The following is a 27,432-nucleotide window of genomic DNA, read 5'->3' as shown; positions in this document are numbered from 1 at the left end:
ATGTAAATAGAACTCAAATTGTGAAAAAAGCAAGCAACTAAACTCAATAAAGAAGTTGTGCAATCATGGTAGTGCAATAAAGGACTTGGAAGAAAGATACAAAAGCAAACGTAGCACGTAATGGTTGTGCAACAACTCTTACCGAAAAAGGCTAATAATGATGATGAGCATGACAACACTAGCACTGCATAAGGAGCAAATTATCATCTTAAACATCCTAGGTTATACAAGGTGAGAATATGGATAATTGGGACGTTGATTGTTTGTCCTATTATTTTGTTCAAAGACATTATCAAGTGACTGTTTGGTGGAATTGTTTACTAAGTAGAGAATGTTGATGTTTATGCAAAAAATAATGGGACATTTGATGCAACAATTTGTGCTTAGAACATTAGTTAACTATTCACATGAATATTATGGAAAATAGTGGATTAAACATCACCTTAAAATCAACACTTGCAAAAAGAAATGTTTCAAATTACATAATGGTATTGATATATTTTGTGCAATGTTTGGTTATCTCCTTATCAAGCAATTGATAACATCCTCAAGTATATGCAACATACTACTCATGTTCAAAGTGTACAAATATAAGGTATTCTTGCATAGGGACTTGGTGATAATATCCAACCATGAGATACAAACTTGAGTGCACTAAACAATACAAATGATTACTTTGGGTTGCTTGAATAAGATCTAGCAACTGCTTATTTTCAAGGCCCTTAAAACTCTTGAGGCTACATGAATTGAATATAGTAAAAGTGTTTTCAAGCCCTTAACACTTAAAGTAGATTGTAAAATAAGCCATGTGTATGCCTAGTTCGAATTAACACCAGTCTCGTAGCAAGAAATCCACTTTTATAACAATTTGAACCCTTTACAAAATATTCAATTTGTAATCAATGAAAAATATTTTTAAAAATATGTTCAACATAAAATAATAGGTTTTTTTTTTAAAGATCAAACTAAGTTAGAAAGTACATACTTTTATGTTTATCTTTAAGAGAATTTTAATATTTCTAATAAAAAGCATCCCAATTTTTTAAAAATTAGACAAAATTTCATTAAAAATACTTTGATATGTATAGTATATATTTCCCTTGAGAGATTTGGAATTAGGTAAAATTTGTTAACCTTTTAAGAGCTCAAAATCGCATTGTTAAATATTGTTATGACCGATTTTCATGTAATTTTATAAATCCCATTTTTGTAAAAAAACAAAATTTCACTTGAAACTTAATCCAAATCTCACTCTACTATCTTACAATGTTGATAAAGTCTCATCCACTTTTGATATCATATACACATGTTATCTCAAAGATAGTGAAATACTACCCAAGCCTCTAAAGTGGCTTGCAACCACTTTTGTAAAAAATGACAAGACTAGTGTTAATAAATATAGAGTTCTTGTGGCAATATTGCCATGGTTCTAGTCCACTTGAAAGTTGGGACTCTTTTGAGACAAGTTTCATTAGTGGCTTTGTTATTTATAAATAACTAGTGTCCCATACCAACTTCATTGTTCTATTTGCATTTATGATTAAAGAACAAGGCCAATACCAACTTCATAGTTCTGAGTGTGATGGAAAGATCTTTGAAAATGTAGATTATGAAAGAGGATCTTTTACCACTTATCATTCTGAAATTGCATACACTCGTATAAGTGATAAACCTTTAATGATTAACAATTTATTCATGGAACATGTGCAAGATTTTCCTTTTGTGCAACTAATCTTCATCATTTCAGGACTACCAAAGGCAAAGGTCACTGCAACTTACACTAGTAGGGCTTTAGGCAGAAAGCTTGAATTTTCTGGAAAGATTGAATAAACTGGATTAATCCCTATGCAGTCAGTCATTATTCGTTAGGGGGAAAGTTTGAATTTTCTAGAAAGATTTGATATATAGTCATGGCAAACCATGGCCAATCTGCCCTAAATTTAGGGCTTTCTTTATGAAAAAGAATACATTCCCCTTGGTTACAGCATGTATGGGTTGTAACCAGTGCTAAGGGTTGTTTTATATGTGCCTTGAACTGACACATATGAAGAGGGGCAAGAGTTTTTGTGGCATCAAAAGCTGTGCTGTTGGCTGAATGTGGCAGCAGATACAAGAAATGAAGCTGATGTATATGATCAAAAGCTGAAGTGTAGAATGAGCACAGCCCCCAACCAGTAGATGGATATGATGGTGTGCCATCCATTTGAATGGCTACACCAGTCATTGCAAGAATTGAAGGCAACTTGACTGATTCGTGAGACCAATTTGTGTTTCATCAATTGCAGAACTTCAAAGATCTGTCCTATGATATAACTTGGACTTTGTGCACATCATAAATGCCAAGGCATGATGCCAATCATTCAATCAAACTAGCCAATTAAAGCTCAAGGGTAGCTTTTAGTAATCTGATTTGGTTGCAAGATTTCATATGATTAAGTGAAAGTCTTCCACTGGATCAGAGTCCTCAAGCAGATGTGCAGCATGAAAGCAATCTGCAGCCTCAGCAGCATGGCCCTCCATTTGCTGTAGTAGTCCTAGCTCATACCAAGCAGCAGAGAATGTCACATCTGCCTGAAGAGCATCTTGAAGAAGACTCCTTGCCACTGGTAGACCTTCTAGACCTGTGCTGTTTCTTAATATTCTGGCAGATGAAAGTTTACTACTGACATGATCTGGGTTGATGGATAGTGCTGTGTCATAGGCTAGCATGGCCTCTTTTGTCCGACCCTGTGCTTCAAGAAGACTACCTGAATTCCATGTTTGATGTGTGATATACTTCCAAATAATGTGCACTCACTCACAACACAAACTTGAATGCAGCGCATAGAAAAGATCCAGTTTGAGCATGACGCAGTATTAGCTAGTATCGCAATCCAAAAAGCAGCAGGCGGTCTCTTTCTTCTTGCTTGCGAGAAGCCAACTCATGATATAAGAATTATCATAATCACAATGCATTGTTGGCAATGTTAAACAATGTTGAAGGCAATAAGCATCACGCGAGGACTTAATATCTTTCTAGGTCTGTTATGATTCTGGATCAATGAAGTCTCTAAGTTACAACCCCTCATTTACTACCTTGAAAACTGTGCAAGGACTTTCTACTCCTGTCACTATCATACATTTGAGTAGACACCATCCTTCATTCAAGGGTCTTCACAACACAGACAAAGGCTGCTTCTATTCCCACACTTTGTATAGCTGATCTGAATATCATGCAGTGAATGCAGATACTATCTAGTGTCTTTATAGCTCAAAAAATGGAGTGAGTTGCATCTATCTTCCTGCTAACTGCTTGATTGGGTATTAGACCACCTCATATGTGCAACTATCATGCTGCACACTTAAGTGGTCCAAATTACGTAGCACAATACATAAAATTCTGTGTGTAATTGTCACAGGGGAAACATTTTTGCAGGGGAACAGGCATGCTTGGTAACAGTGAATTAGATAGAAAGTGCTGAACAGAGGTTATTACCTTTAGTGTGCCAGGATGAGGCGCACCATGGTTTGAGGAAAAACATTTTCTCCAAGCAAACTTCTGCATCACTCCATTTTTGAATGTCAGCATACAGAATAGTTAAATCTTGCCATACATCTATTTCAGTGACTCTTTTGTCTACCTGTCATAGATCAACCAACTTCCATGTCACTCATTGAGCTCAAAGAAACATACTTAAAAGAGCACCTCAACACTTTGGAAAAAAATGCATCACCTTACAGCTTGTATTAAAGCTCTTCTTTTGAGCTTGCAGAAGGGCAAGAATCAGCTGGTAAGTCTCAATTGCACTATTGACCTTGCCCTGCACAACTTGTAGCTTTGCTTTGGTTCTCAACAAGTCTGCTTGGTTCCATTTCCCAGTTTCTTCTAGAGCAGTCTCAACAATCAACTGTGCATCAGCATAGCGCTGTTGACTTGATAGGATGAGTGCAACTAGCCTCCAGCAGTTCAAATGTGCTCTACTGCTCAAGTCCAAGCATGTTTTAGCACAATTTAGTGCCATTTCTAGTTTTCGCTGTTCAGAAAATGCCATAGCTAGCTGAAACATAACTTCAGCATCATTTTTTTCTACAAAAGCTGCTGTTTGCAAGGCATTAAAAGCTTCTACTTGCAATTGAATTCGCTGATTACTTATCAATACTTGTTTTGCCTTAACTGATAGAGCTCTGCCAAGAGTTAGATAAGCTACACCTTTCATATAATCACACTCTCTGTCTGCATTCTGAACAGCCTTCCTTGCATATCCTATCCCTTCATCAAAATGTCCACTTTCTCCAACGCATAGCTTAGCAGCCACTAAGAGTCCCAAGATGTTGTTAGTTTGTTCAGTGTCACTTAAACACTTTTTCAGCAAGTTAAGTGCTTCATTTTCTTTCCCAGCTCCAAAGTAGCACATGGCCATGTTGTACCAACGTTCTGCTCTGGTGTAAGTCCCTGGTAGAACCTCCTCAAATTGATGTGCTAGTACCTCTAGCTGCCTGTTTACAGATAATGCATATGTAAGATGTTCCATGATATCAGGATCCCACATGATTTTTTTAAGGACAGACTTTCTCAACAGTATCAGCAGCAGTAAAATGGCCTCTTCTATATTATTTCTAGGAATGAAAGCCCCTTCTATGTGGAAGGCAAGGCTTGGGGCACTTGCTTCAACACCCCAGTATAGCAAAAAGACAGCAAAATCTTTCTGAATTCGAGCACAGCACTCGGGAGTGAGATTCCAATGGGTGAGCAATCCTCTCCTGTATGCAGCTATGGCTTCTTGATATAAACCAGCTTGCTTCCAAAGCTCTGGTAGCAGTTCCACAGCTTTGCTGATTGTTTCTTGAAGCTTACTCTCTCCAACCTCCTCTAGCAGTTCATGTGCTAATGTGGACTCGATCACGTTCAACAAGTTCTTGCACTCTTCAGCAGCCTCTGCAAAGTCAACAATGATTTATACGATTTTATCCAGTCTGCAAAAGAACAAGAAGGCCAAGAACAATGATTTCACATGTTCCACTCAGTCACAGAGAGAGAGAGAGTAATGTCTGCAAAAGGCCAATGTAGAGTGGCTTAGTTTGTTGTACGAGAATAGTTTCATGCATGGGTCTTTGACCCATGCTAGTCATCTATTGGTGAAGGGCGACATCGAAAAGGTTTAGTCAAAAGAAACTTAACATCGCCCAACCTTGGAAATGTAGTCAATAGGCAAATGTGCCATCACTTGACAAGACTATCTATCATACAGGTGAGCAAGTTCATGGCCAATATCCCATAAAGACCCCCTACAACGAGCTATTGTGGATTGCAATTAGCAGCTGACTGGCTAAGTTCTTTTGTGTGAATGTAGACAGAAATAAAGATGGGTTCTCGACTGACCATGCCTTTTGATGTAGGTATATTCGAACTTACAAATGTGGATCTAGTATCCTGAATTCTTTTCTTTACCCCTGCCGCTTCTGGCTATTTCAACCAATGTTGTCGATTACGGTGTCCCAAGTTTCCATGAAAACACACAATTGCGTCTCCATACTGTCTAACCGAGTCATCAATAATTCATATTGCTCATGAATAACTACGTGATCTTTCCACATTAACCTCTTCAAAGGGCTACTATGATTCGACAAGTGTGCTGCTTTTTCAGCAGATTCTTTTGGCGAATGGCAACTTATGTATTGGCAAATGCTTTGGCTATGGCCTAGCTATGGCCTAGATGTTCATATATTACTCACTTCATTGCCAATTGGAAAGAAGCGGGTCACCTTACATTGGTAACTCTGTTAGGCTACAGAGTGTCTGTTGAAGTAGCACCTCTGAAGTTTGGTCTTGTGTCAACCTCAAAAAGCTTTCATTTTGCACTGAAAATATATATCTGCAGCACTGTATTGAGTTTTCACAAGAATATCAGAGATGGGATTTAGGGCTACATCATAATTATTCATGTGCAAATGCAACCTGGCTCTCAACAATTGAGCTCAAGATCTGGAATTCGCATAAACCATCCAAGTGGTGAAAGCTCATTTGAGCAAGTTATGGGTAAATAAATAGCCATTACAACAAAGACTTTTTATGGTAACGCATTGCAGGTTCTTACCAGCTGGGGAAGCTTGGGCAAACAGAAAGATAGCTTTTACACATTGCTCTAGATTTGCTTGTTCCTTGGAAACACTGTTGCACTTGCCTTAGGATTGTCTTGGTGCCGAGGAACTTCTGTGATTTGCAGAAATTTTTGTTATGATTTGTCTCAAACTTCCACGAATCTCTTTTCTCTTACATTTCTAGGACTTTGACTAATATGACAATGTTTTTGCAGGGACAAACTATACGACTGTTTGAACTATATGGATTGACTGAAATCATAGAATCTTTGGTGCATCCATGATTGACAAGCACTTCCACTTTCATCCTTCATTGCATCAATCCTTGCACGACTGCTTCAAAATAGAACAGATTGATTGGTCTCACCAAGTCTGGCTTTTCAAAATTTTTAATGTACTATGTGTTTCTTCAAAGGATCTCTCATATCAAGAATTCCTCTTTAACCTCTTCAGGTTTCCAGCTAATAATATGTAGACATCAAGCACATTACTACTAATCAGAAAATTAGCCACAATTAATGCCTGGACGTATGATATAGTTCTCAACTAGAGTTTGAAACAATAAATGCTGTGGCTTAGCTACTACAATAAATCTGGCACTAGTGTCCACCAACTGTACAGCTCAAGCAGCTGCTTTATGTTTTCTCCCTTTGGCAATATCTATTGGACCTTTGCATGTAGCACATGCGTGTCTAGTACCCACTTCTTGTTAAACAAAACTGTTTGTGTGCATGTGTGTTGAGAGACATTAAAATGTGGAAGAACCAAACGAGTATCCAAGAAACCACTAAGTGAAAACATAAGCAGCAACACTAATTGTTTAGGGTGGCATAACAGTGAATGGGTGTCAAATTTCAATTGGGCATGAAATTGAAATGGTTCAAATACCTCTTGGCCTATCAAGCTCTTGCAGTGACTTTGCTTTCAAAAAGATGGCCTCCAGCAGCAAACAAGCAGCATGCGTAGACAAGGGATTATGTGATTTTCCTCTTCGATGTCGATTTTTTTCTGACAGAAAATGCTTCAGTTTGGAGACAATTGCACCTATATCAATGCCATCAAACACCTGTAGGGCAGCTTCAACATTGCCTCTTTGGTATTCAAGTCTACCCAACAAAGCTCTGGCTTCCTGCAAAATTGGAATCCAAACATGGTAAGTAGAAAGTATTACCAGGATATTCCTGCTGCCCAAAAGACAAGTGATGCCAATCAAAACCATGTCACTAATCTACACATGGCATCAATCAGCTACACAAACTTTTCCCTCAACAATTAAGTTCATCTAGATAATAGCTTGGCCTCTCTACACCACGACAAAGATGTTGTAGAAACAAATGCACAAAATCATTGTTAACACATCAACACAAATGCTCAGTACATGAACCAAAGAGATGCCAAGTTTGTAGATTTCTATCCTCCTAATGGGGCACATGGCAAAAGCATGTCCCACATGTAAACCTCCCTCCACCACAAAAAGTTATCTTGGAGAAGCCATTTGTGAGCATTCTGTATGTCATGCATGTAATCTCTTGGTTGTGAGCCACACCAAAGTTTGATGGACACAAGCTGCTCTTACACACTGTATTTTTTGCATGTATATATTTTTGCTAACCATCAAATCATGAGCATTTCCAGCTCCTCCTTGGCATTTCCATCCATCCTATCCATCAATTTTGGGACACACTTCTTAGCCTGCGATGTGGCAGACAAGGGGTCAGCATTTCTGCATTATTTTATGTGGGTCCGGACTGTTTTCAGCATTTTCGCCTCTACAGGCAGCAGATTGGCCAGTTTGGAGATCTATGTCTTGGTTTCTGGGGTGGACAATCCATCAGATCAGTCATCTCCATTCTCTCTCTTATCGCATGCATTCTCTTCACTCTCTGCCACATTCCAACACCATCATTGACTCAGTCCAACAGCATACACAGGCTGACTGTAGGAGCCTTGTATTCAGCTTTAGATCACTGTAGACATCTTCCTCCTTGCTCTACATTCTCCCCCTTCTTCTCTGTCCATGTTCACGATCTGCTTCCATTGTGCACTCTCACATGGTATCATTACCAAAAGAGAGGAACCGGAGCTACTACAAAGGAGACCTTTCCAAAGTGTTGTAAATCGCTCCCGATTGCAGCATTTTCAGCATGGTGAAGCATCTACTGCTCAGGGACTATTGAACACAGCTGATTGAGTTTTCACCTTCTCCATCCTAAAGACCCTTCTACAGCAGGCTGCTCTCAATGCATGGCGGACTGCTACAATGAGCAAGAGCGGGTGGAACATCGGTATGATGGGGACCATGAAGACCGCAAAGTGACAACTAGGATTGCAAGGACTAGTGTTACGACAACCAAGATCAAGAGGATCGACGCAAAAACCATCACATTCGTGCAGATTGAGAGGAGTGACAAGCACCATGGCGCCACAGCCATGACCAGCCTCCTTCCCACTCACATCCCTTCAAGTTTCTACCCTCAGTGGCACCAAGGGCCCTCGAGCTAATAGGCACCCTCTGCATAGGTGCCTCTTCTACCCTCCCTCCCGAGAAGTTGGATAGGCTCCAACTATGCCTTGTGGTCATGCAAGATGGAGCGCATCCTAGATACCTTTGATTTATGAGAGTCCATTACCTTGCCCATCCCCCACCCTACAATGGATCCCTACAAAGGATTCACAACCATAGTTGCCAAGATTTTCAAAAATGGGAGAAATGAAATGGGTTTCAATGGTTTTGTATGAATTTCCTAAAACATAAGAAATAGGTTTCATCCGATATGAAAATTATTGAGATTTACATACATATAGATGTTAGAATTTGCCAATTCTATGGGCAATGCCCAATGTTTTAGTTAGTTGGCTTCTAATGTGAACACAACCACATTAATAAGTCATCACCACTTCTAGAGTTAATTCTGGTTGAGTTAGGGATAGGTCTAACTTAAAACTTATTGTACTTTCATTCTATCATTCTAGCACTTGCAACTTTCGAGTATGAAACTACTATCCACTCTTGCTCTCTCTCTTGTGTTCTCTCTCTCTCTCTAGGGGTTTTGGAGGTATGGCCATACTATACCGGGAAGACCTCAAAGGGATAGTGCAAGTAATGAAAAGAGATGATGATGCACGATATTTATGGATTAGGATATATGCAGAAAGACCACGGGATATATTCATCGCAATATGCTACTTTCCTCCTGCAAATTCTACCTATGCCACACGAGATGGATCTCCCTTTGATGTACTTTATGAGGATATCATAAGATATGCTAGCATTGGGGACATATTATTAGTAGGATATTTCAATGCACGCACTAGAGATAGACAGAGTGACTTTTATATGCATGATAGTGCCATGTTCAAAGAGATCGGCATAGATGAAATATGCCTATGCAAGAGAGCCCAAGATAAAGAAATGAATACCTATGGGACACACCTATTGACTTTGGGAAGTGCACATAGACTACTCATCTTTAATGGTCTATCACAATGGACAGGATCTGACACTTTGACATGTTGGAATCACAAATGAGGAGCAAGTATTGTGGACTACTTAATAGGCTCACCAACATTGATACAAGACATCCAAAACTTTAAGATATCTAAGAGACCAATTGGCATAGCAACAGATCATGCTATTTTGACACTCGTGCTCTCTTGTATACATACGAAACATGAAATACCATGCCTCCCTAAACATCCCAAATACTACTTTACAGAAGACACCTCACACATCTACAGTGGTTCTCTACAGACCACTTTACATACATTGGACTTCAATAGATCATTGAAAGAATGTACAAGGGATTTAGCAGAGGCCATACATGGATCGGTCATGTATGCATTCCCACACACCTTGCCCCGATGTAGACCCACACGATCTACTACTCCCCAAAATAGATGGTATGATGATGAGTGTAGAGTCACCCGAGCTCGCTTACAGAGGGAAGTGGAGCTAGTCACTCAAACACATCGCCAAGCAAAAGTGTTCTTTAAACACCTTGTGTGGAAGAAGAAACAAGACTACTTAGCGAAAGCAGAAGCAGAGATATATCAGCTATTTTTGGAGCGGAATAGCAAAAGTGCATGGAAGATGTTTCATGAAAGACAACCCCCCATACAGATTACATCACTAGAGGCTTGGCTTGACTATGGGAGACAGTTGTATGACCTGCCAGGACAGCCACCTATACAGCCCCCACAAGCTTGTAGGCCAACACAATGGTCATTCTTCACATGGAAAATGGCTAGGGATGCAATTTATAGATTACAAAATGGGAGGGCACAGGATGAAGATGGACTAGTAGCAAAACATTTCTCACATGCTTGTGACATATTAGCACCCATATTAGTACATATGTTCAATAGAGCAATATGTGAAGGTTTCCCTATGAGTTGGTCAGACAATACTATAATTCTACTATTTAAAAGTGGTGATCCCTTGATTCCTAGCAACTACAGGACTATCATGATCGGTCATACTTTGGCCCAAATATATGGATCTATATTGGAACATGAACTCAATGAGTGGCTGAAATGCAAGGCAAGAGAGCACAAGGACAAGCAGGTTTTAGACGAGGATATACCACGCTAGACCATATTCTCACACTTAGAGCCATTATTGAGGAGGGTCAAACCCAAGACAAGAGGATCTATTGTTGCTTTGTAGACTTTCACAAAGCTTTTGATATAGTGCCTTGTACACGCATCATGCAGAGATTGCAAGACATTGGAGTACTAGAGGGTATACGATGGGGTGTCTATGCATTATATGAGGCAGTGACAGGTCATGTACGAGCACCTAGGGGGCTATCAAAGAGGATTGAAAGTACCATAGGAGTGAAACAAGGATGTCCACTTTCACCCACATTGTTTGGTCTATACATAGATGAAGTGTCTAATTACATAGACCGAGGAGGAGGAGCTGGAGCCAACCTGACAAGGGTGTTGATACTGATATCACTATATGCAGATGATATTATTCGTATTTCAGATTCACCGGAGGGATTGCAGTGCCATCTAGATGCTTTGCACATCTTCTGTAGAGATAAAGACCTCACAGTGAACCTTGGGAAGACCAAAACCATGGTTTTCAATACTTCAGCAGCATGGGTGACTAGATCTATGTACCAATTCACATTTGGGAGAGACATACTAGAGCATGAGAGAAGAATATGTCTATTTGGGAGTCACCTTATCTGGCCCACGTTTTTCGTTGAGAGGGGCATCAGAGACACATTTAGCACGTGGATACGCAGCACTAGGGGCACTCGAGAGTCAATGTGCTCATATACAGTTCCAGGAGCCCCACACCAAACTCTAGTTATTTGACAACCTAGTCACACCTACATTACTATATGGAGCAGAGGTATGGGGTTGCAGCTTGTACTAGAGGCATCTTAGCCCACTCACTGATCAGATTGGAGTAGAGAGGGATTATTATGATGGTTGGGATAGCATGGAAAGGCCATTGATCATGATGATAGCACGTATGATTAGGAGTAAGCCCTCCACCCCACATCCCATTGTCAAAGCAGAGCTAGGGGCAACACCTATAGTTACAGAGGCACTCTTCAGGGCAGTGACCTTTTGGCACAGACTATGGGAACTTCCACGCCATAGATACTCTAGATTGGCACTAACCTCATCTAGACAACTAGCAGCAAAAGGCGAGAAGAACTGTTGGTTTTCACATATGACTATTTGGATGAGCTTACATGGTTCGAATATTGACTGTCTTCCACCTTTGGATTATAGCCTTGACTGCCCTACACTTTCTCTCAGCCGATCAAAGTTGAACTAGGTGATCAGAGCTGATATCTTGAGGATTGAGACAGCAAGGAAATGGATCCATCCACCACTCCCTCTAGGATCGAGGATGGAGTTCTACAAGAGTCATTTCTTGTGTCTCTCTAATGATGGTTTCACTATTCAGCCAACATATATGGACACCCATCTCTCCCATAGTGTACGGGTTGCTATCGAACCGATTCGCACCTCCTCACATAGGCTTCAGATGGAGACAGGTAGATGGATAAATACCCAAGCAGAGGATAGAACTTGCCAGCTTTGTGGTTGAGAGCTTGAGACGGAGGAGCACTACATATGCAAATGCACAGTATACTATGACATACGAGGATGGTACCACTGCCTCTTCCATGATGGATTTGGACCCCTTCATCGCGCATGGAGTACGAGGACCAGAGATGCCTAGGTCTTTTTCTCCTAGAGCTCGAGAGGCCCCGAATTGCACTACTGCGAGACAAGAGGCCAGCTCAACCAGAGAGACACACACAGAGAGCAATGATAGACTTCTTCTACAGAGCCGACCCTACTGACTCTACCAGCCTAGCAGAGACAAAGCCACCCTGCCAAACACCTTACAAGCCACACCGTGGAGTCACATTGGATAGAGCCATTTCCCTTCATCAAGTACGATGACCTCGTCTACCAAGACCACGTCTGAGGAGGCCATACCACAGTCAGATTAGAGCCATTATCACGAGACACCGCAAACTAACCACCAGGCATATCAGTGAAGTAGCTAGGGACCGCATCATAGCTGAGATCATGTGTAGATCTTAAGATCAGCTACAGCCCATAGTCCCCACCACACTTTTGTACATGATTCTATCAAATCTCGTTCTCCTTTCCTTTCCTTTTCTATCGATGGAACAACACTACACATGGTTCAACCCTAGAATAGTCCCATTGTATAGTTATTTTCAGTATTGTTTCATAGGCCACCCACTTATTTGTAATGTTATCTTTACCTTACTAATGAGATGACATTAGACACGGATGTACTCTGGATTTTGTCTCATAGGCTACATTGGCCTTATATAGACGTTAATCTCTCTCTCTCTCTCTCTCTCTCTCTCTCTCTCTCTCTCTCTCTCTCTCTCTCTCCATTTCCAACATTTGGTATCAAAGCTAGACATGTGGATTTTGTTTCTCCATCGCTTAGCTAGTGCCACCCATGCAAACTCCATTGATCCAACAAAGGAAGAGAAGCTGCTGTTTTAGAGGGTGGAACTGCTGTTTTGAAATAGAAGTTACTATTGAATGAGGTGTTGCTACTATTTTCAACCTGCAAGCAATCTCATACCTAGTCTTACATGTAGCCCTACACACATAGCCTCTCTTAGCCATATTCATGATATTCTCAGCCCTATCCTCAACCTTGCTCGCCATTTTCTCAATCTTGCCCGTCATTTTCTACCAATCTATGTAAAATACAAAAACCCTAATTTTTTGAATTTGGGGGTTTTTGAGAATTTCTACAATTTCTCATCCATTTGCTTGTCTCACACCCAATTTGGAAGAATTTTTGAATTTCTCACACTCCGTGCCAAGAAATTTGGAGATTTTTGACCAACTTTCCCAATTTCTAAAATTTCTCGAAATTTCTTCAAAGAAATTTGAGACTTTTACCTAATTCAAGTTCCCATGTAGGAATCTCCACCGAAATTGCCAACATTGCACAATTTCTTCAACACTGATACAAGAAATTTGGGGCTTTTCAGTTTTTTTCCTCCAATACGCATCAGGAGGCAGACTCCAGCTACTACTGATTATTATTGGCACACGTCTCGAGGTAACATTTCTACAAAAACTCGAACTATAAGGTATAAAGTTATTCGATTTCTTTGAATTTTTGCAAAGAAATTTGGAATCTTTGTGCAACAAGCATTTCAAGGCAGATCAGCATTAACTTGTTGTGAAAGTAAGATTTGGCAGCAAATTTTGAGATAATACAATTTGGTGAGACTCCGCATTAAATTGTTGTTAATTGTTTTCTTTTGGACTCACATTTCAAGGCAAGTGCAATACATCAATGCATTGCTATAATCTACAGGCTGAGTGCTAATTTGTGAGACATTAGGCACATTTGGCAAGATTTTGGATAGTTTGGTACTTGCATTCTAATCTAGTGGGGATTTTTGGTATTCGGCAAAGTACATTCTATACTTCGGCATTGAAGTATTTGGTTGCGGATTTTTGTGCATCATTGAAAGCATGGCACATCAAGGGCATAATGATCAAAGCAGCATCCTAGGTGTTCTCACTCAAGAGGACAAACTTGATGTCACAAACTACTCACTGTGGACTTTCATTGTGCGCAACCTTCCTCTAGCGAAGAATTTGATGGACTATGTCACTAGTGATCTGCAGCAACGAGCAACTAGGAGGTCTTACACCTCAAAAACCTTAGCATAATGCTAGAGGATAGGTTGTTGCTATTGTTGCTCCTTCCCCTCCTACCAAGGATTAGCAGAGGTGGGACTCCAAGGATGCACAAGTACAATCTTTCATTGCCTTGTCAGTGAAAAGGGATATTATTCCACACATTCGGCAATGAAAGGACTATTATTCTGCACATTCGATCTTGTAGGACCTCAAAGACTGCTTGGGATGTACTTGAGCGCATGGTTGCAACACACAATGAGTCCAGGATATCACATCTCCAAAGAGAGCTAGCTAATGTGAACATGGATGAGGATGATAGTTTGACAAATAACCTCGAGGCTCACACACATACAAGATTTGTGTGAGCAGCTGTTCAATGTTGATGAGGCCATTCAAGATGCAAAAATACATGTGTGAATAGCAACAGTTATGATGTATGTGGCATTGGTTTAGTCATGATTACTGTTGCAAATGGTTCTGATTTCATGCTTCTTAATGTTTTGTTTATGTCCAGCATTACAAAGAACTTATTGTGCATATAGGCTTTTAATAAGCATGGCTTTCAAGTCATCTCTAAAGATAACACATGCATTGTCAAAGGCAAAGAGATGGATTATGCACTGAGGCTATCCAGCACCCTGTATAAGAGTCTCTTTTCATTCGATACGTATGATAGAAAATATCATGATACTCTAACAGTTACCACTCTTTCACATGCAATGCAAAATGGGAAGCTATGGCATGCTCACTATGGATATATAAGTTTCAATAGTCTAATGACCCTTCAAAGGTGTTAGATGGTAGATGCATTGCCTCCAATGGAGACCCCACCTCTTCATGCATGCAAGGGATGTATTTTGGGGAAAATGCACAAGTTTGCTTTCAAAAAGTATGGTGGAGTGCTTGTTGTCTCGATAATGTAGCTTATTCACTCTAATGTTTATAGTCCCACAAGAACACACGCACTTGGGGGTTAGGACAAAGCTCAGTAAGATGTACATTGGATGCAGACCATGCAAGAAGAGTTGGACTCTATTGCCACTAACTCTACATGGAATCCTCCCTCAACGTCGCACCTTTCCTTCCATTTACCAACACCACCCCCTTCTCATCCATGCCCACCTATTCCCTGCATGTTACCTCTTCACCCGTGTACGCCTTAGGTACCATCCCTTACCTCTTGCTCCCTTCCAAGCTTCTAGCATCCCTCAATCCTCATCAAGGATCACTCGGTCTTTTGAAGGGGATATCCCTTCCATCATGAGGAGAAGCTATCATCAAATACAAGTGTACCACAAGTATCTAAGGCTTCATAGCACAAGATCAATAGCCTTTTCTTATCCCCCAATGGTTCCAGCAATTGATGTAGGAATCTAGAGTCAATTATTTTCCAATGATCCTCCCAGATCAGCCAAGTTATTGCAACAACCTCAACATTCACTCTGTGTGAACCATGCTTTGATGAACCATGATATTGGAGGATTGTGAGCCTACTACTCTTTAACAAGCCCTTGCATAGGATACCTGGCATTGTGCTATGTAGGAGGAGGTCAATTCCATCAAACAAAATGATACATGGGAGTTGATTCTATATCCCCCTGAAGTAAAAGATCATGTGTGAAGTGGGTATGCAAGTCTAAGTCTTTGGCAAATGGAACCTTAGATAAGCATAAGGCAAGGCTAGTGGCCAAGGGTTTCATGCAAAAGCTTGCTTGGATTATGCAAAGGCATTTGCTCCAACTACCCGATTATCTACAATTGGACTGGTTTGGCCCTTGCAACCCATCACTATTGGCCCATATACCAAACGGGCATCAAATTGGCATTCCTCAACAACATGCTATAGGAGGAGAATTATGTGGACAAACCTTGGCCTTCTCCCTTTTTCCTTGGTCTTGAGGCCTACCAACTACCTCAAGGCATATTTACTTTTTAGCATCAATACATAGCCAAGCTTTTGACAACGTTTGGTATGGCTTCGTATAAGCCTATATTAAGCCCCATGGACCTAGAGTCCAAACTTTTAATTACAAGTGATTCGTTCGAAGACATTACCTATTACAAAGCTTGATTGGGCCTCTCATATGGCTCATCCACACGCACCCCAACATCTCTTTTATGTTAGCTTTATTGTCTTTGTTTATGCACACTCTCCTGCACATTCACCAATGAGCCACTCTTTGCATGTTGTAGTATTCTTTAGGGAGTCTATTCTTATGGGATTTTGTATCAAGAGGGGGCTACTCTCACTAGATGGAACAACTCAAATCAGGCAAGTGACATTGACATTTGGAGATCAATAATTGCTTATACTCTCTCTCTCTTGGAATTCATGGGAGCAATAAGAAGCACCCTACCATCGCTCCTTCCTTGATTAGAAAAGTATCGAGCTTTACGTTCTACTTCTCAAGAGGCAGCATGGCTCTACCACATTCTTGCAGAGATATGATTACCACATGTAGGACCTCTACTACTTCGGGTCAACAATCACAGCACTCTAGCTCTTGCAAAGAACCCCATGTTTCATGCCCGGACAAAGCACATAAAGGTTCACTAGGAAGCCTATTCCAAGGTCTTAAATTCTTCATCACATGCATCTCCTAAGCTTGCATCCAATCACAAGATGCAAGGGGGGGGTGTTAGCATTTTGTATGCCATGCATGTCATCTCTTGGTTGTGAGCTGTGCCAAAGACAAAGGAGCTCTGGCACGCTGTGTGTTTTGGATATGTGCATTTCTGCTGCCCATCAAATCATGATCATTTCAAGCCAAACGTGGGCCAACTTGCCTGCTCAATTTTGGGTCACACTTCTCAGCCTGCGAGAGATGGCAGTCAGGTGGCCAGCATTTCTGCATTATGTTATGGAGGTCAAACCACTTTCAGTATTCTCACCTCTAGAGACAGCAAGTCCGCCAGTTTTGAGATTTTTGCCTATTTATAGCTGCCTTCATTCCTGAGCTGGACAATCCATCAGGTCAGTCCCCTTCATTGTGACTCATCACCTGCATTCTCATCACTCTCTGCCACATTCCAGCATCCTCGATGCCACAGTCTAGCAGTATGTAGCAGCCATGTATTTTGTTCCTTTCTTTCTACCCGCTCTCTCCCGATGTTCATGATCTGCATCTAACTTGAGCTCTCACACCATCTTCCTCTTTAGTGGAAAAGTGTTTGGTCAAGACAATGGGCAAATTCACCTTTATTCCAAGGGGCGCAAGCACCAACCCCCTCCACATATAAAGTCTTCACACACCCATGGAACCTGCCCCACTTACTAGTCCATTATAGCAGAGTCTGCTGTAAGCAGACATCCTATCACACGTTGCAAAATATGCAAGTTCATTTACAAAACCAAAAGTGATCGATACTGTAACTTCTTATTGTACTGAACCATACTTTGTATTTGTAAGTTAGCCTTTACTCTTTGCTGGTCTAATTTCTCATTATACTGACCCATACTTTGTATTTTTAACCTAGCCTTTACTCCTTGATAGTCTCAAGTATATGTGGTTCAATTCTTTAGGGGAGCTCTTTCTCATCCTGCGTTTATAGGAAGCAGTCTATGTCAAAGAGATCTATTCAAAAACCTGTTAAGAATAAGCACACTTGCATACACCAAGTGTTTCTATATCAAGAGCTGGTAAGGTTTTGCACATTGTACCAAAGTAAACCACATCACTGCTTATACAAGCCCCTATCAATTCCTTCAAGTTTCAGTGTTGCAGCTGTGCTCCCCAGAAGCCTTATCTCATTAGGGATATAGCATCCAGTTCCTATTTGCCATTGGTTAAACTACTGATAAGGAAATTGCAATACAAAATCTGCAGCTTATTCCTCAGACCTACCCAAGAGTTCCCCCTTCTTACCACTATCAATGGAGCCCCTGTTTCCACACATATTGAGAGCTTCTCAGTGCTAGCTTAACTCTTTTAAAATTCTATCTCAGTATTTGGATGCCCCTGCATTAGTGTTTGCTACTGCTGCCACTTTTATTTCAAATACTTCTCGAAAAACGATCCTTGTATTGTTTGTAAAGACCCCATCAGGCAGCAAAGTTCACATATATAGTATAATATGTACTAAGAGGCCCAGATGACAACCAGACTTTCCAACATAGATGCAAAGTACTGCTGCTGCTCCCAGTTATGTGGAACTTGCATGATTAACCTCAAGCAACAGCTGCCAGTCCACAAGCAGTAGGAATGTGGCGTGACTGTATATCTGATGTAACCAGCATACAGCAGCAACCTGTAAACACAAATTTCTCTGAGCTGAACATAAAAGCATGCTGTTTTCAAAGGTTAGCATTTAGGCTCTGTAATGAATGCGATGTTAACCATTTATAATAGCAAGCACACCCAGTAGAGTGAGCAGTAAATCATTTAAAGATGAAAGATGAGCCTGCAGATTCCCTAACTCATACTTAACTGAAACAAGGCGTGTAGAAAAGGAGGATATAAGATGCTTAGCTCAGAATTCGCAACAGTAAATCAAATTGAAATTGGAATCCATGATTGTAAGGTTCCGGCTGAGCGCGCACACGCATGCACAAACTCGGGTAATATTGCCGCAAGAAACATGTGCAACAGGAGAGGAGAGCAGAGAAAACCACACAATCATCACTTGAAAAAGTAGCAGCTATACCAATCAGTCTGGACTTCCACTAAGCTTCTAAACCTTCATTTCACTGTGCCTAACTTGATCCAATTTAGGTATATCCCATTTGTGCAGTCCTGCTACAAAACCCTTCAACTATGTGCCCCGGATTTGACACAGCTGGTGTTAAACCTAACCTATATTAGTAAAGGCAATCACCTCACAGGCCAATATGGTATCACATGCAATGATGGTGATTTACAAACATGGCATTCATGTGGTAATTTAACAACATGGTATCATATGGCCTTTTGGTCTGAATGGGATTTCACTTACTGCAAATAGAATTTTAAGGATTGATTTTGAGGACTCTACCTAAAATGACAATGTTATGTTCACCTTCTTCAATCAATGCATCCAAATATCAATTCTGAAAATTTAGTACATGGACTTGTGAAGAGCAGTGTCCTTTGACCTCATTATTAAGGGATAGTGCTTCACGGAGTGACAATTCTGCCTCTTCTATGTTGTTTTCATCCAGCTGGGCTTCACCATCCTTCATCTTGGCTGAAAATCCGCTGCAAGATATTTGTTGTTTTAACAGTACCTCTTGTGACTGTGAGTCAGGCATTTCGTCTTTCAAAAATTGTTCTCTTGAGCAAGTGCATATCATCATGTCTACCCTGCTCCTGAAAATATGTGTATTCATATAAACAGCATGAGTTTTTTCTTCAGAAATGCACCATATATCTGCTTGATCATCCTTGAAAACTTGAAAATAACTGAAGCACAAGAACAAACCAGTTAAAGTCCAAAAAAAAATTGCTGTTGTTGCAACCTCTCGATGAGTTGCAATTCAGGCCACCAATGCATATTGCTGGCATGGGACTATGGTGCATAATGATGATGTTTAAGTCAAAACTATTTTGGCTTCTACAAAATGTTGACCCATATGGCGGCTAAGGACTGCAGTTACAATTTAGCCCCAACAAAATCCTTAAATGGTGCTTACATTTCAGCAAAGTGCTTTTGCTTTCCTGGCAGTATCTTAATATGAACTTCCAGTAAGTATGAAAATAAGACAACTGTCTACAATAAGTACAAAATTATCACCACAATATAGATACTGATCTGCTGTCAAGGGTACAAGTGAAGAAAATTCCTGGTTGCAGAAAATTGAAACCAGTGATAAAACACCACAATATATCCTGCTTGTCATGAAGAAATGAAAACTGGACGTGAGTCAGAAGCCATTTGGAGGTTAATGCTACCTAAGGTGAAAAAGCAATTTCAGAAAGGTGACCTCGCACAACTAACCTCACCAACAGGTTGCTCCTCTTGACACTCACTGTAGCTGCCTGCCATCTTGCCACTTCCAGCCTGCCATGAAGACAGCCCTTGCAGCCCTACAGGGCCTACTGTTTACAGCAACAGCTGGTCTCGCCAAGCCCACCACACCTAAATCCCATGCCACCTCCTCTCCTTCCGCTTCCTTCCCCCCTTGCCTCTTCTATAAAATTATATAGTGCAGCAAATAAAATCTGCGCAAAGATTAGAAAGTACATAGCAAATTAGAGAAGAACGGAGATTTCTTTAATTGCAATGAAAGTGATACAATGATGGCTTTGTCCACTTGTGCACTTCCATAATGAGGCTTAGATAGCGATCTAGATAGGTTCTAAGTAAAGAGCTCAAAGCTGGCTGGATGAACTTTGATTGGGAAAATAGACGATCACGGCCCTAAGAGACGATCCTTTTTATAGCCCACAAGGCTGGTTGGTCAGTCTAGTCGACATGCCGTATTATTAACCTTTGTTAATCAGCCAAGGAATTTTCTAGGGAATATTCCCTTTAGCATACCTTGCCAAGGGGGCAAGAAACCAATTAGAACCTGAAATAGGGATCCTTGATAACTTTCACAACCCACAACCTGATGTGATATGCCTTGAGCTCTACTAGTTTAGGTCACATTTTTACCATTTGATCGCATAGACCTCATCTAACATACAAGTCAATACCCAACCAATGTCTAGGCTCAGACAAGGCTTCTCCTCATAACAAGGCCCTTACAACTTTGAGCACCATGGATCATTGGTAACACCTTATGAGGGTGGGATATTAAGCATATCTATATCTTCAACCTTGCCAAATGCCTCCACCACGTTCCTTTATCCACTTCTCCCCCTTCTTCATTCTACTCTTCTCTCTTTCTTACATTTTGGCTTGTCACCTTCCCTTCATGCCACTCAACCCCAAGCCAGCAGTTTGCAAATTCTTAGCCATCTCCAGAGCTGTGTTCTTCCCACCAATTGGTGCCTTTGGAGAGCAAGAGTCTTCCATCATGGCATCTCAACAGTGAAATTTTGTCACAACTGAAAACACCTCTATCACAAGTAAACAAAGCTGAACTGATCAACCATCAAATTTGTTCGTGTCAAATGGAAGCCCTCGACTTTCTCTACCACCCCTTGATTTCTCAGCCCTTTTCCTCCATTGTGCAGTTGTAGAAAAGCCTAAAATCAGACCTGCAAAACTTACTTTTTGTGCTGAGATGCCCTATTGTCTCCATGTGAAGATAAACGAAATGTCCTTAAAGAAGATTTCTGCCCTACCAAAAGTTCAGATTGAAGACTAAGGCAGACGTGCAATGAAGATGAGTTCAGATCTTTGAGTAAACTACCAATGTATATTCTTGGCAACAAGTGCCACATGAGATCATGTGTCACCAAGTGGTGATACTTTTTACAATTGCTTTTCTTATTTACTTATATAAATATTTCATTTTTTTTCTTTTGTTGCTATTGCTTTTTACCCCCAGAGTTCTCTTGGAATAAGCGGGATCTTTGCATGGCCAGAAGAGGCAGCCATTGAGACCAATTGGACTAATGGTTTGTCTGAGCCTTAGGACCAGTTGCATATTGAATGGGCACTGAAGAATAGAATGCCAGTGGTTTGGGACTATGTGCTTAGCCACTGGAGATGGTGCACGACAATGAGCCTAGCCAAGATAGAAGATGCATATGTGAGAATGCTCACAGAATAAAAGTCACTATAACTAAGCCACATTACACTTTTGATGTGATCGCAATGATAAAAGTTGCACATAACAACTTGAGGAATGTAGGGGTCACCATCCCTAAAATTTAGGGAGTTACTATTTTTGGACCCCAAAATCTGTTCGAGTCATTGTCTTCGTTTTTACATGAGGATTAATTCTTTGGTCTGTGCCAAGGTCAAATTTTGCACTGATCATGGAGAACTTCAGACCAGAAGGTTTAAACGGGAAAATTGTTACATGTATGCCATGTGGCACAAATTCCCAAGAGAGAGAGAGAGAGAGAGAGCTTTTTTTTTTTTAAAAAACGTAATAGGCATAAGGGGCAGATGGGAGAATGAAATTTGGAGGAGCTGAGAGCAAATTGCTGCAAGAAAACCTGCCATGGAGAGTACTTCTACATCTCTGACTCAAGCACGGAGGTAGAGCTTGCTTCCTCTGATCATCTCTCTCTCGATTCTCAGAAGAAATGCTTTGCATGATGGATTGATTCCATCGAAGGTACAATTCTGTGTTTTCTCTGCTCATGTTGAATAAGAACAGTGAACTCTGCACATGCTGAATCGTAAGAACAATGAACTCTGCTCATGCTGAATAAGTTGAATCGTAAGAACAATGAACTCTGCACATGCTGAATCGTAAGAACAGTGAACTCTGCTCATGCTGAATAAGAACAGTGAACTCTGCACATGCTGAACAGTAAGAACAGTGTGCTGGACAGTAAGAACAATGAATTCTGCACATGTTGGATAGTAAAAACAGTGAATTCTGCACATGCTGGACAGTAAGGGATGTTGATCTGGATATGTTGTACCGTTCCTATGCAACTGGGATTTACTTAGAAGAGATGAAAACCAACTGTTCACAGGTTATGTATTTTGGAACATTACCATTTTTGTAATTTTCTATCTTTTTATTGATAAAGAAATTCCGAGAGGGGCGCCGGTCTTTGGGGCCAATCTGGTGTTGAGCGAGGGAGAGAGGTCTCTGTTTATGTGTGTGTATGTAAAGTCCAGGTGTTAATTGAAAGAACTACCACTTTATGTGAGTCATAGACCGGTTGCATCTTGTGTGTTAAAATACACGGATCTAGAGCATGGCTATGGCGGCTTGCAAGCATACATACACTAAACTCATCATGACATTGACTAAAGACCACAACTGTAACACAAGTGAATTAGGTTCCAAGATGAAAGCTTGGACTCATAAACACAATCTTGTGTAGTGGACTAACAAAGACAAGACACTTAACTGAAAGTACAAAGCATCATGACATTGTATTCATTCTATATGAAAAGTGATAGTCAATTACAATGCTTTATAGTTGTTGGATGGCTACATTTTTCCTCTCTGTGCATATGGGATTCAGTCTATCTGCATGTCCTAAGCCCAGAACTACCTCATACACAGAGGCTACAATAGGTGTGATTGCAAATATCTCAACGCCCCTTCTCAATCACAACCAGAAAGTACAAAGTGTGTAGAGGCTTTAATTAAAGTAACACTTGCAAAGTGTGGGGACACCAAAAACATGGCAAAACACCAAAGGCTGTCGCAGAAAAGGCTAAGTGTGGGTACCACAAACATAATGGTCATCCAAAGGCTGTAGAAAGGGCCTTACAGAGGCTGTAGTACAAGGCTACATGAGGAGCTGATTTGATGGTTGAATGCTTACTGAAAACTTCATATTAGAGTGGCCTTGGCTTGGTTTAAGTGGCAGGAGAGAAAAAATGAAGGAAAAATGAGCTTGAAGATAAGTGGCTATGGCTGTCCTGTCAAAACAGGGACCAGCGACTAGTAAATGAGCTCCCACGAGCTCCACAGGTCGAATCTGCTCAAACCCTTTAAGATGAAGGGCCCTCACTAATGGGTCTAACTCGCCCAAAGAGCGTTTGTACTCGTTTTGCCCGAGTTGAGAGATCTAAGCCTTCAAAGTGGTTGCTGTCAAAACTATGACCAGATTTGGGAAAATGTAAATGCCGGGCATGATGTGCATTAATCTCCTTGATTTTTGTACCAACAAGTTACGCCTTGACCTGAAGAACAACTCTCGAGAAGAAATCTCGAAGAGATATGGCATGATTGATGAGATATGGCTGCTCCAACAGAGGTAGGTAGGTGCTGTCCACAGACACAGTTATGGCAGCGACTCTGAAAAGAGGCAATGCTGAAGCTATAGTTGTCCAATCTCAATGATTGAGGTGCCACGGAGGAGCTCTAGAAGTAGAGAAACACTTCTTTAGAAGGAAGTTCAGAGAGATTTGGCCTATGGAGAGAGATATGAAAGCTTCAAGCTGACAGAGGGCTGCTGGCTATGGCTGCCATGGAAGCTTCATTGAAGGTAGGAATGCAAATGAACTTGGAGATAGGATCTAGTACTCAAACTAAGCTGAGCAGAGATGGAAAGGAGCTGAGAGGAGTGAAAGGAGAGTTGGGCCATGCTCAGCTGAGCTCTGATACCATGTTAAAATACGCGGATCTAGAGCATGCCTATGGCGGCTTGTAAGCATAGACTAAACTCATCATGACATTGACTAAAGACCACAACTGTTACACAAGTGAATTAGGTTCCAAGATGGAAGCTTGGACTCATAAACACAATCTTGTGTAGTGAACTGACAAAGACAAGACACTTAACTAAAAGTACAAAACATCATGACATTGTATTCATTCTATATGAAAAGTGATAGTCAAGTACAATGCTTTATAGTTGTTGGATGGCTACAGTTTTCCTCTCTGTGCATATGGGATTAAGTCTGTCTGCATGTCCTAAGCCCAGAACTGCCTCATACAAAGAGGCTACAATAGGTGTGATTGCAAATATCTCAACATTGTTGATGTTCAATGACTAGCTCATGAAAAGCTCAATTATATCTTGTTTTTGGGACAAATCTTGATGACCCAACCATCCAATATCTTTAGCTTATCAATTGATTAGTTCCATTAATATTCCAAAGGGGGTTGGGGTCATTCCCACCTCAATCCAGTGTCTATTGTCTCAAGCATTCTGTTGTGCTTTATGTTAGATACATTTCAATTTCAGCAGCTGTTGTAAATGCAATTACAAGAATTTGACATGATGGAAACTACACCCAAGCCCAAGAATTAAAGATTGGGATTAATCAATAGATCACTTTGTTATCCTATATTGTGTCTCCCAATCTAAAAGCATTGCTTGAATGATGAGAAGGTGAAGGGGAGCAAAGTCTCCTCCAAACTAGAAATTCTCTTGGTGACTTATTGCTCTAACTCGGGGGATAAATGGTCACGAGGAAGCACAACATAAGTGATGCTTGAATGGTGTCCTTGAGAATGTGAGAGGTGGACAATCCCAATGATCTTGGACGTAAGGAAAGTCACCTCCAAACTAGAAAAGTTCTCATGGATTTGCTGCTTTGACTTCAAGAACAAACAAACCCAAAGAAACGCAATAGCTAGAGTCTACAAGGAAATTCCCATGTAAGTTGTAAAGATCAGTTGTGCATTGTTTGGGTCTTCTATGTTGAGAGATGGAATTGTATGCTTTGATACCATGTTAAGAAACGGTAGGGTTTGCGAGGAGAAACACAAAGTATAAGGCAAACACTAGGACAAAGAAGACTCAAGTATCAAAACATAGAAGAAGAATGAATAAAGAATGATGAACATTGAATCATGTTGATACAATGGAGCAAAGCTCGGAGATGACTGCAGTATCTTGGTTGATCAAACAACACTTGGAAGGAATCTACACTGTGAAAGGAGCCAAACGTAGTTCTTAAAGCAAAAGTGTCAATGGCAAGGAAAGGGACTGCTTTATGGAGGGAGCGAAACACAATCCTCCAAGTAGTGGAATGTTGAAGTAGACACTAGAAGATGAAGGACAACAGTAAAGAGAGCAAAACATAGTCCTCAAAGCTATTGAAGAGAAAGGATACATTGAAGTCTCTTTAAGATGATGGTTGTTGAAACCAACCTTCCTTCTTGGAATGGATGGTGATAACCTGATTTAAGAGTTAATTACAGCAATAAATAAATGCACATAAAATGAAATATACACTTTACCATAACATTCTTGGACAGTAGACACCCTGTTGGCCCCAAAATTGGCGCCCCTTACAGTATTTCTTTAGCTTTCATTCAATTGGAAGAAGTACAACTCGAGATTCTTCAATCTCCTCCTGGTAACCAATTACTCTTGCTGTCATAAATGACCAGCAAGCCTTTTGGGTCATTTGCCCCTCGATTCACCCACGACTTCTTCTCCAATTTGACCCTTGGCTGGCCAAATGCTACCCCAAATCAATTCGGGATAGGCTAGCTCCTGAAATCCATTGATAATCTTCAATTATCAACTACTGATTTCAATCCCTTGAGCCTTCAATCTCTGGCACGGATCCCAAGGTGGCTGCTAAACCCTAATTTCTGCTGTAAATTAGGGTTTACTACAGAAATTACAGATCAGCCCACCAAAAATGGCTGAGATCCCCTCCGAATGGCTAAGAATTGCTGAGAATGGCTGAGCATAGGCTGAAGGAGATGAGAGAATGCTGTAGAGAGAAAATTCTGAGATTTGTCGCGAAGAACTGATCAAAATCAGCTGCTGCCCTACTGTACCAACCCCAAACAGATACATCAACAACAATAGGAGCATCAGAGACTGTGATCTTCAGGAGAAAGTGCATCAGCAGCAATTGTCAGCTTCCCAAGGTCAAGAATATGCAATCTCCATCACCAAAATGGTCTCCGATGGTTGGGAAATGGCCCCAAAATCTAGCAGCAACAGTCCAACACCTCTTTCCAACAGCTCCAAAATGGAAAAAACGAGATTTCCCTCTCCCTTCAACCCTACTTAGCCTTTTCCCCACTTGCATGGGAAAGTTTTGCCAAGTGGCAGCTTTCTTAATCCATTTTCAGTAATTTTTAGCCATTTAATTAATTCAGCCCTTAATCCATGCCCAGAAAATTGACCTTGCCCATCCAAAAATTAATTGGCTAGGCCATTTGCAACCCAAAGTGGTCCCATGTATTAATTGACCCTTAGACAAGCATTAATCCATTAATTAATGCCTAGTCCCTAGTGTCACCACTGACACTTAATGGCCAATTAATGGTCCTAGGGGCAAACTGACACCAAAATTCACCTAGAATCTATTAAGTGTAACTTGTTACAACTTTTGCCTTTAACACCCATCTTTTTCACAGGGTCTTTCGGCCTTCGATCGTGAAAAAGTAGCTTGCACCTCACATGTGCATCTTTTAATTGCACATTTGATTAATCCTTTAATCAAATGTCAATTAAACATAAGCAAAGCATCAAATTTTCACGTCCTCGTGACAGTTGTTATCTGTAGATGCCCAATATTCTCTTCAGTTCTTAAAGAACAAGCAAGAGATCTAAGTCACAGCTATTAGCTTGCCATTTTCTTCTATCAGTCTACCATCTCTTGGTTGTGAGCCCTAGTAAAAGTTTGACAAGGACATTGGAGCTTTGACTATGTTTTCCCTTCAGTTTTGTGTTTCTCTATGCCCTTCTA

General features: G+C 40.7%; 1 protein-coding gene across 4 annotated transcripts in view; it reads right to left on the bottom strand.

Moving 5' to 3' along the window:
* Window positions 1-1,744: 1,744 nt before the first annotated feature.
* The window catches only part of LOC148035972 (protein NPG1-like), a 34,741-nt gene continuing 9,053 nt past the window's right edge, over window positions 1,745-27,432 (bottom strand). The window contains exons 1-6 of one of the 4 annotated variants that reach the window (XM_087677963.1): window positions 19,337-19,468; window positions 18,366-18,513; window positions 6,967-7,207; window positions 3,714-4,915; window positions 3,476-3,620; window positions 1,745-2,747 (exon numbers count right to left, since the gene is read on the bottom strand). In XM_087677963.1, coding sequence (XP_087534089.1) covers window positions 2,425-2,747; window positions 3,476-3,620; window positions 3,714-4,915; window positions 6,967-7,207; window positions 18,366-18,513; window positions 19,337-19,341 — 2,064 coding nt within the window. In that variant the 5' untranslated portion in view covers window positions 19,342-19,468 and the 3' untranslated portion in view covers window positions 1,745-2,424. Of the gene's footprint in view, window positions 2,748-3,475; window positions 3,621-3,713; window positions 4,916-6,966; window positions 7,208-18,365; window positions 18,514-19,336; window positions 19,551-20,178; window positions 20,403-27,432 lie in introns of those variants that run through there. The other 3 variants (XM_087677962.1, XM_087677961.1, XM_087677964.1) reach the window with 3 other exon arrangements.

Source organism: Lygodium microphyllum, chromosome 5, assembly GCF_053477565.2.
Source record: "Lygodium microphyllum isolate KBCC chromosome 5, Lygodium_microphyllum_v1.1.10, whole genome shotgun sequence".
In the NCBI taxonomy this organism is placed as follows: domain Eukaryota; kingdom Viridiplantae; phylum Streptophyta; class Polypodiopsida; order Schizaeales; family Lygodiaceae; genus Lygodium; species Lygodium microphyllum.
The sequence above is the reverse complement of the archived record's forward strand: the minus strand, read 5'-3'. Positions and strand labels throughout refer to the sequence as shown.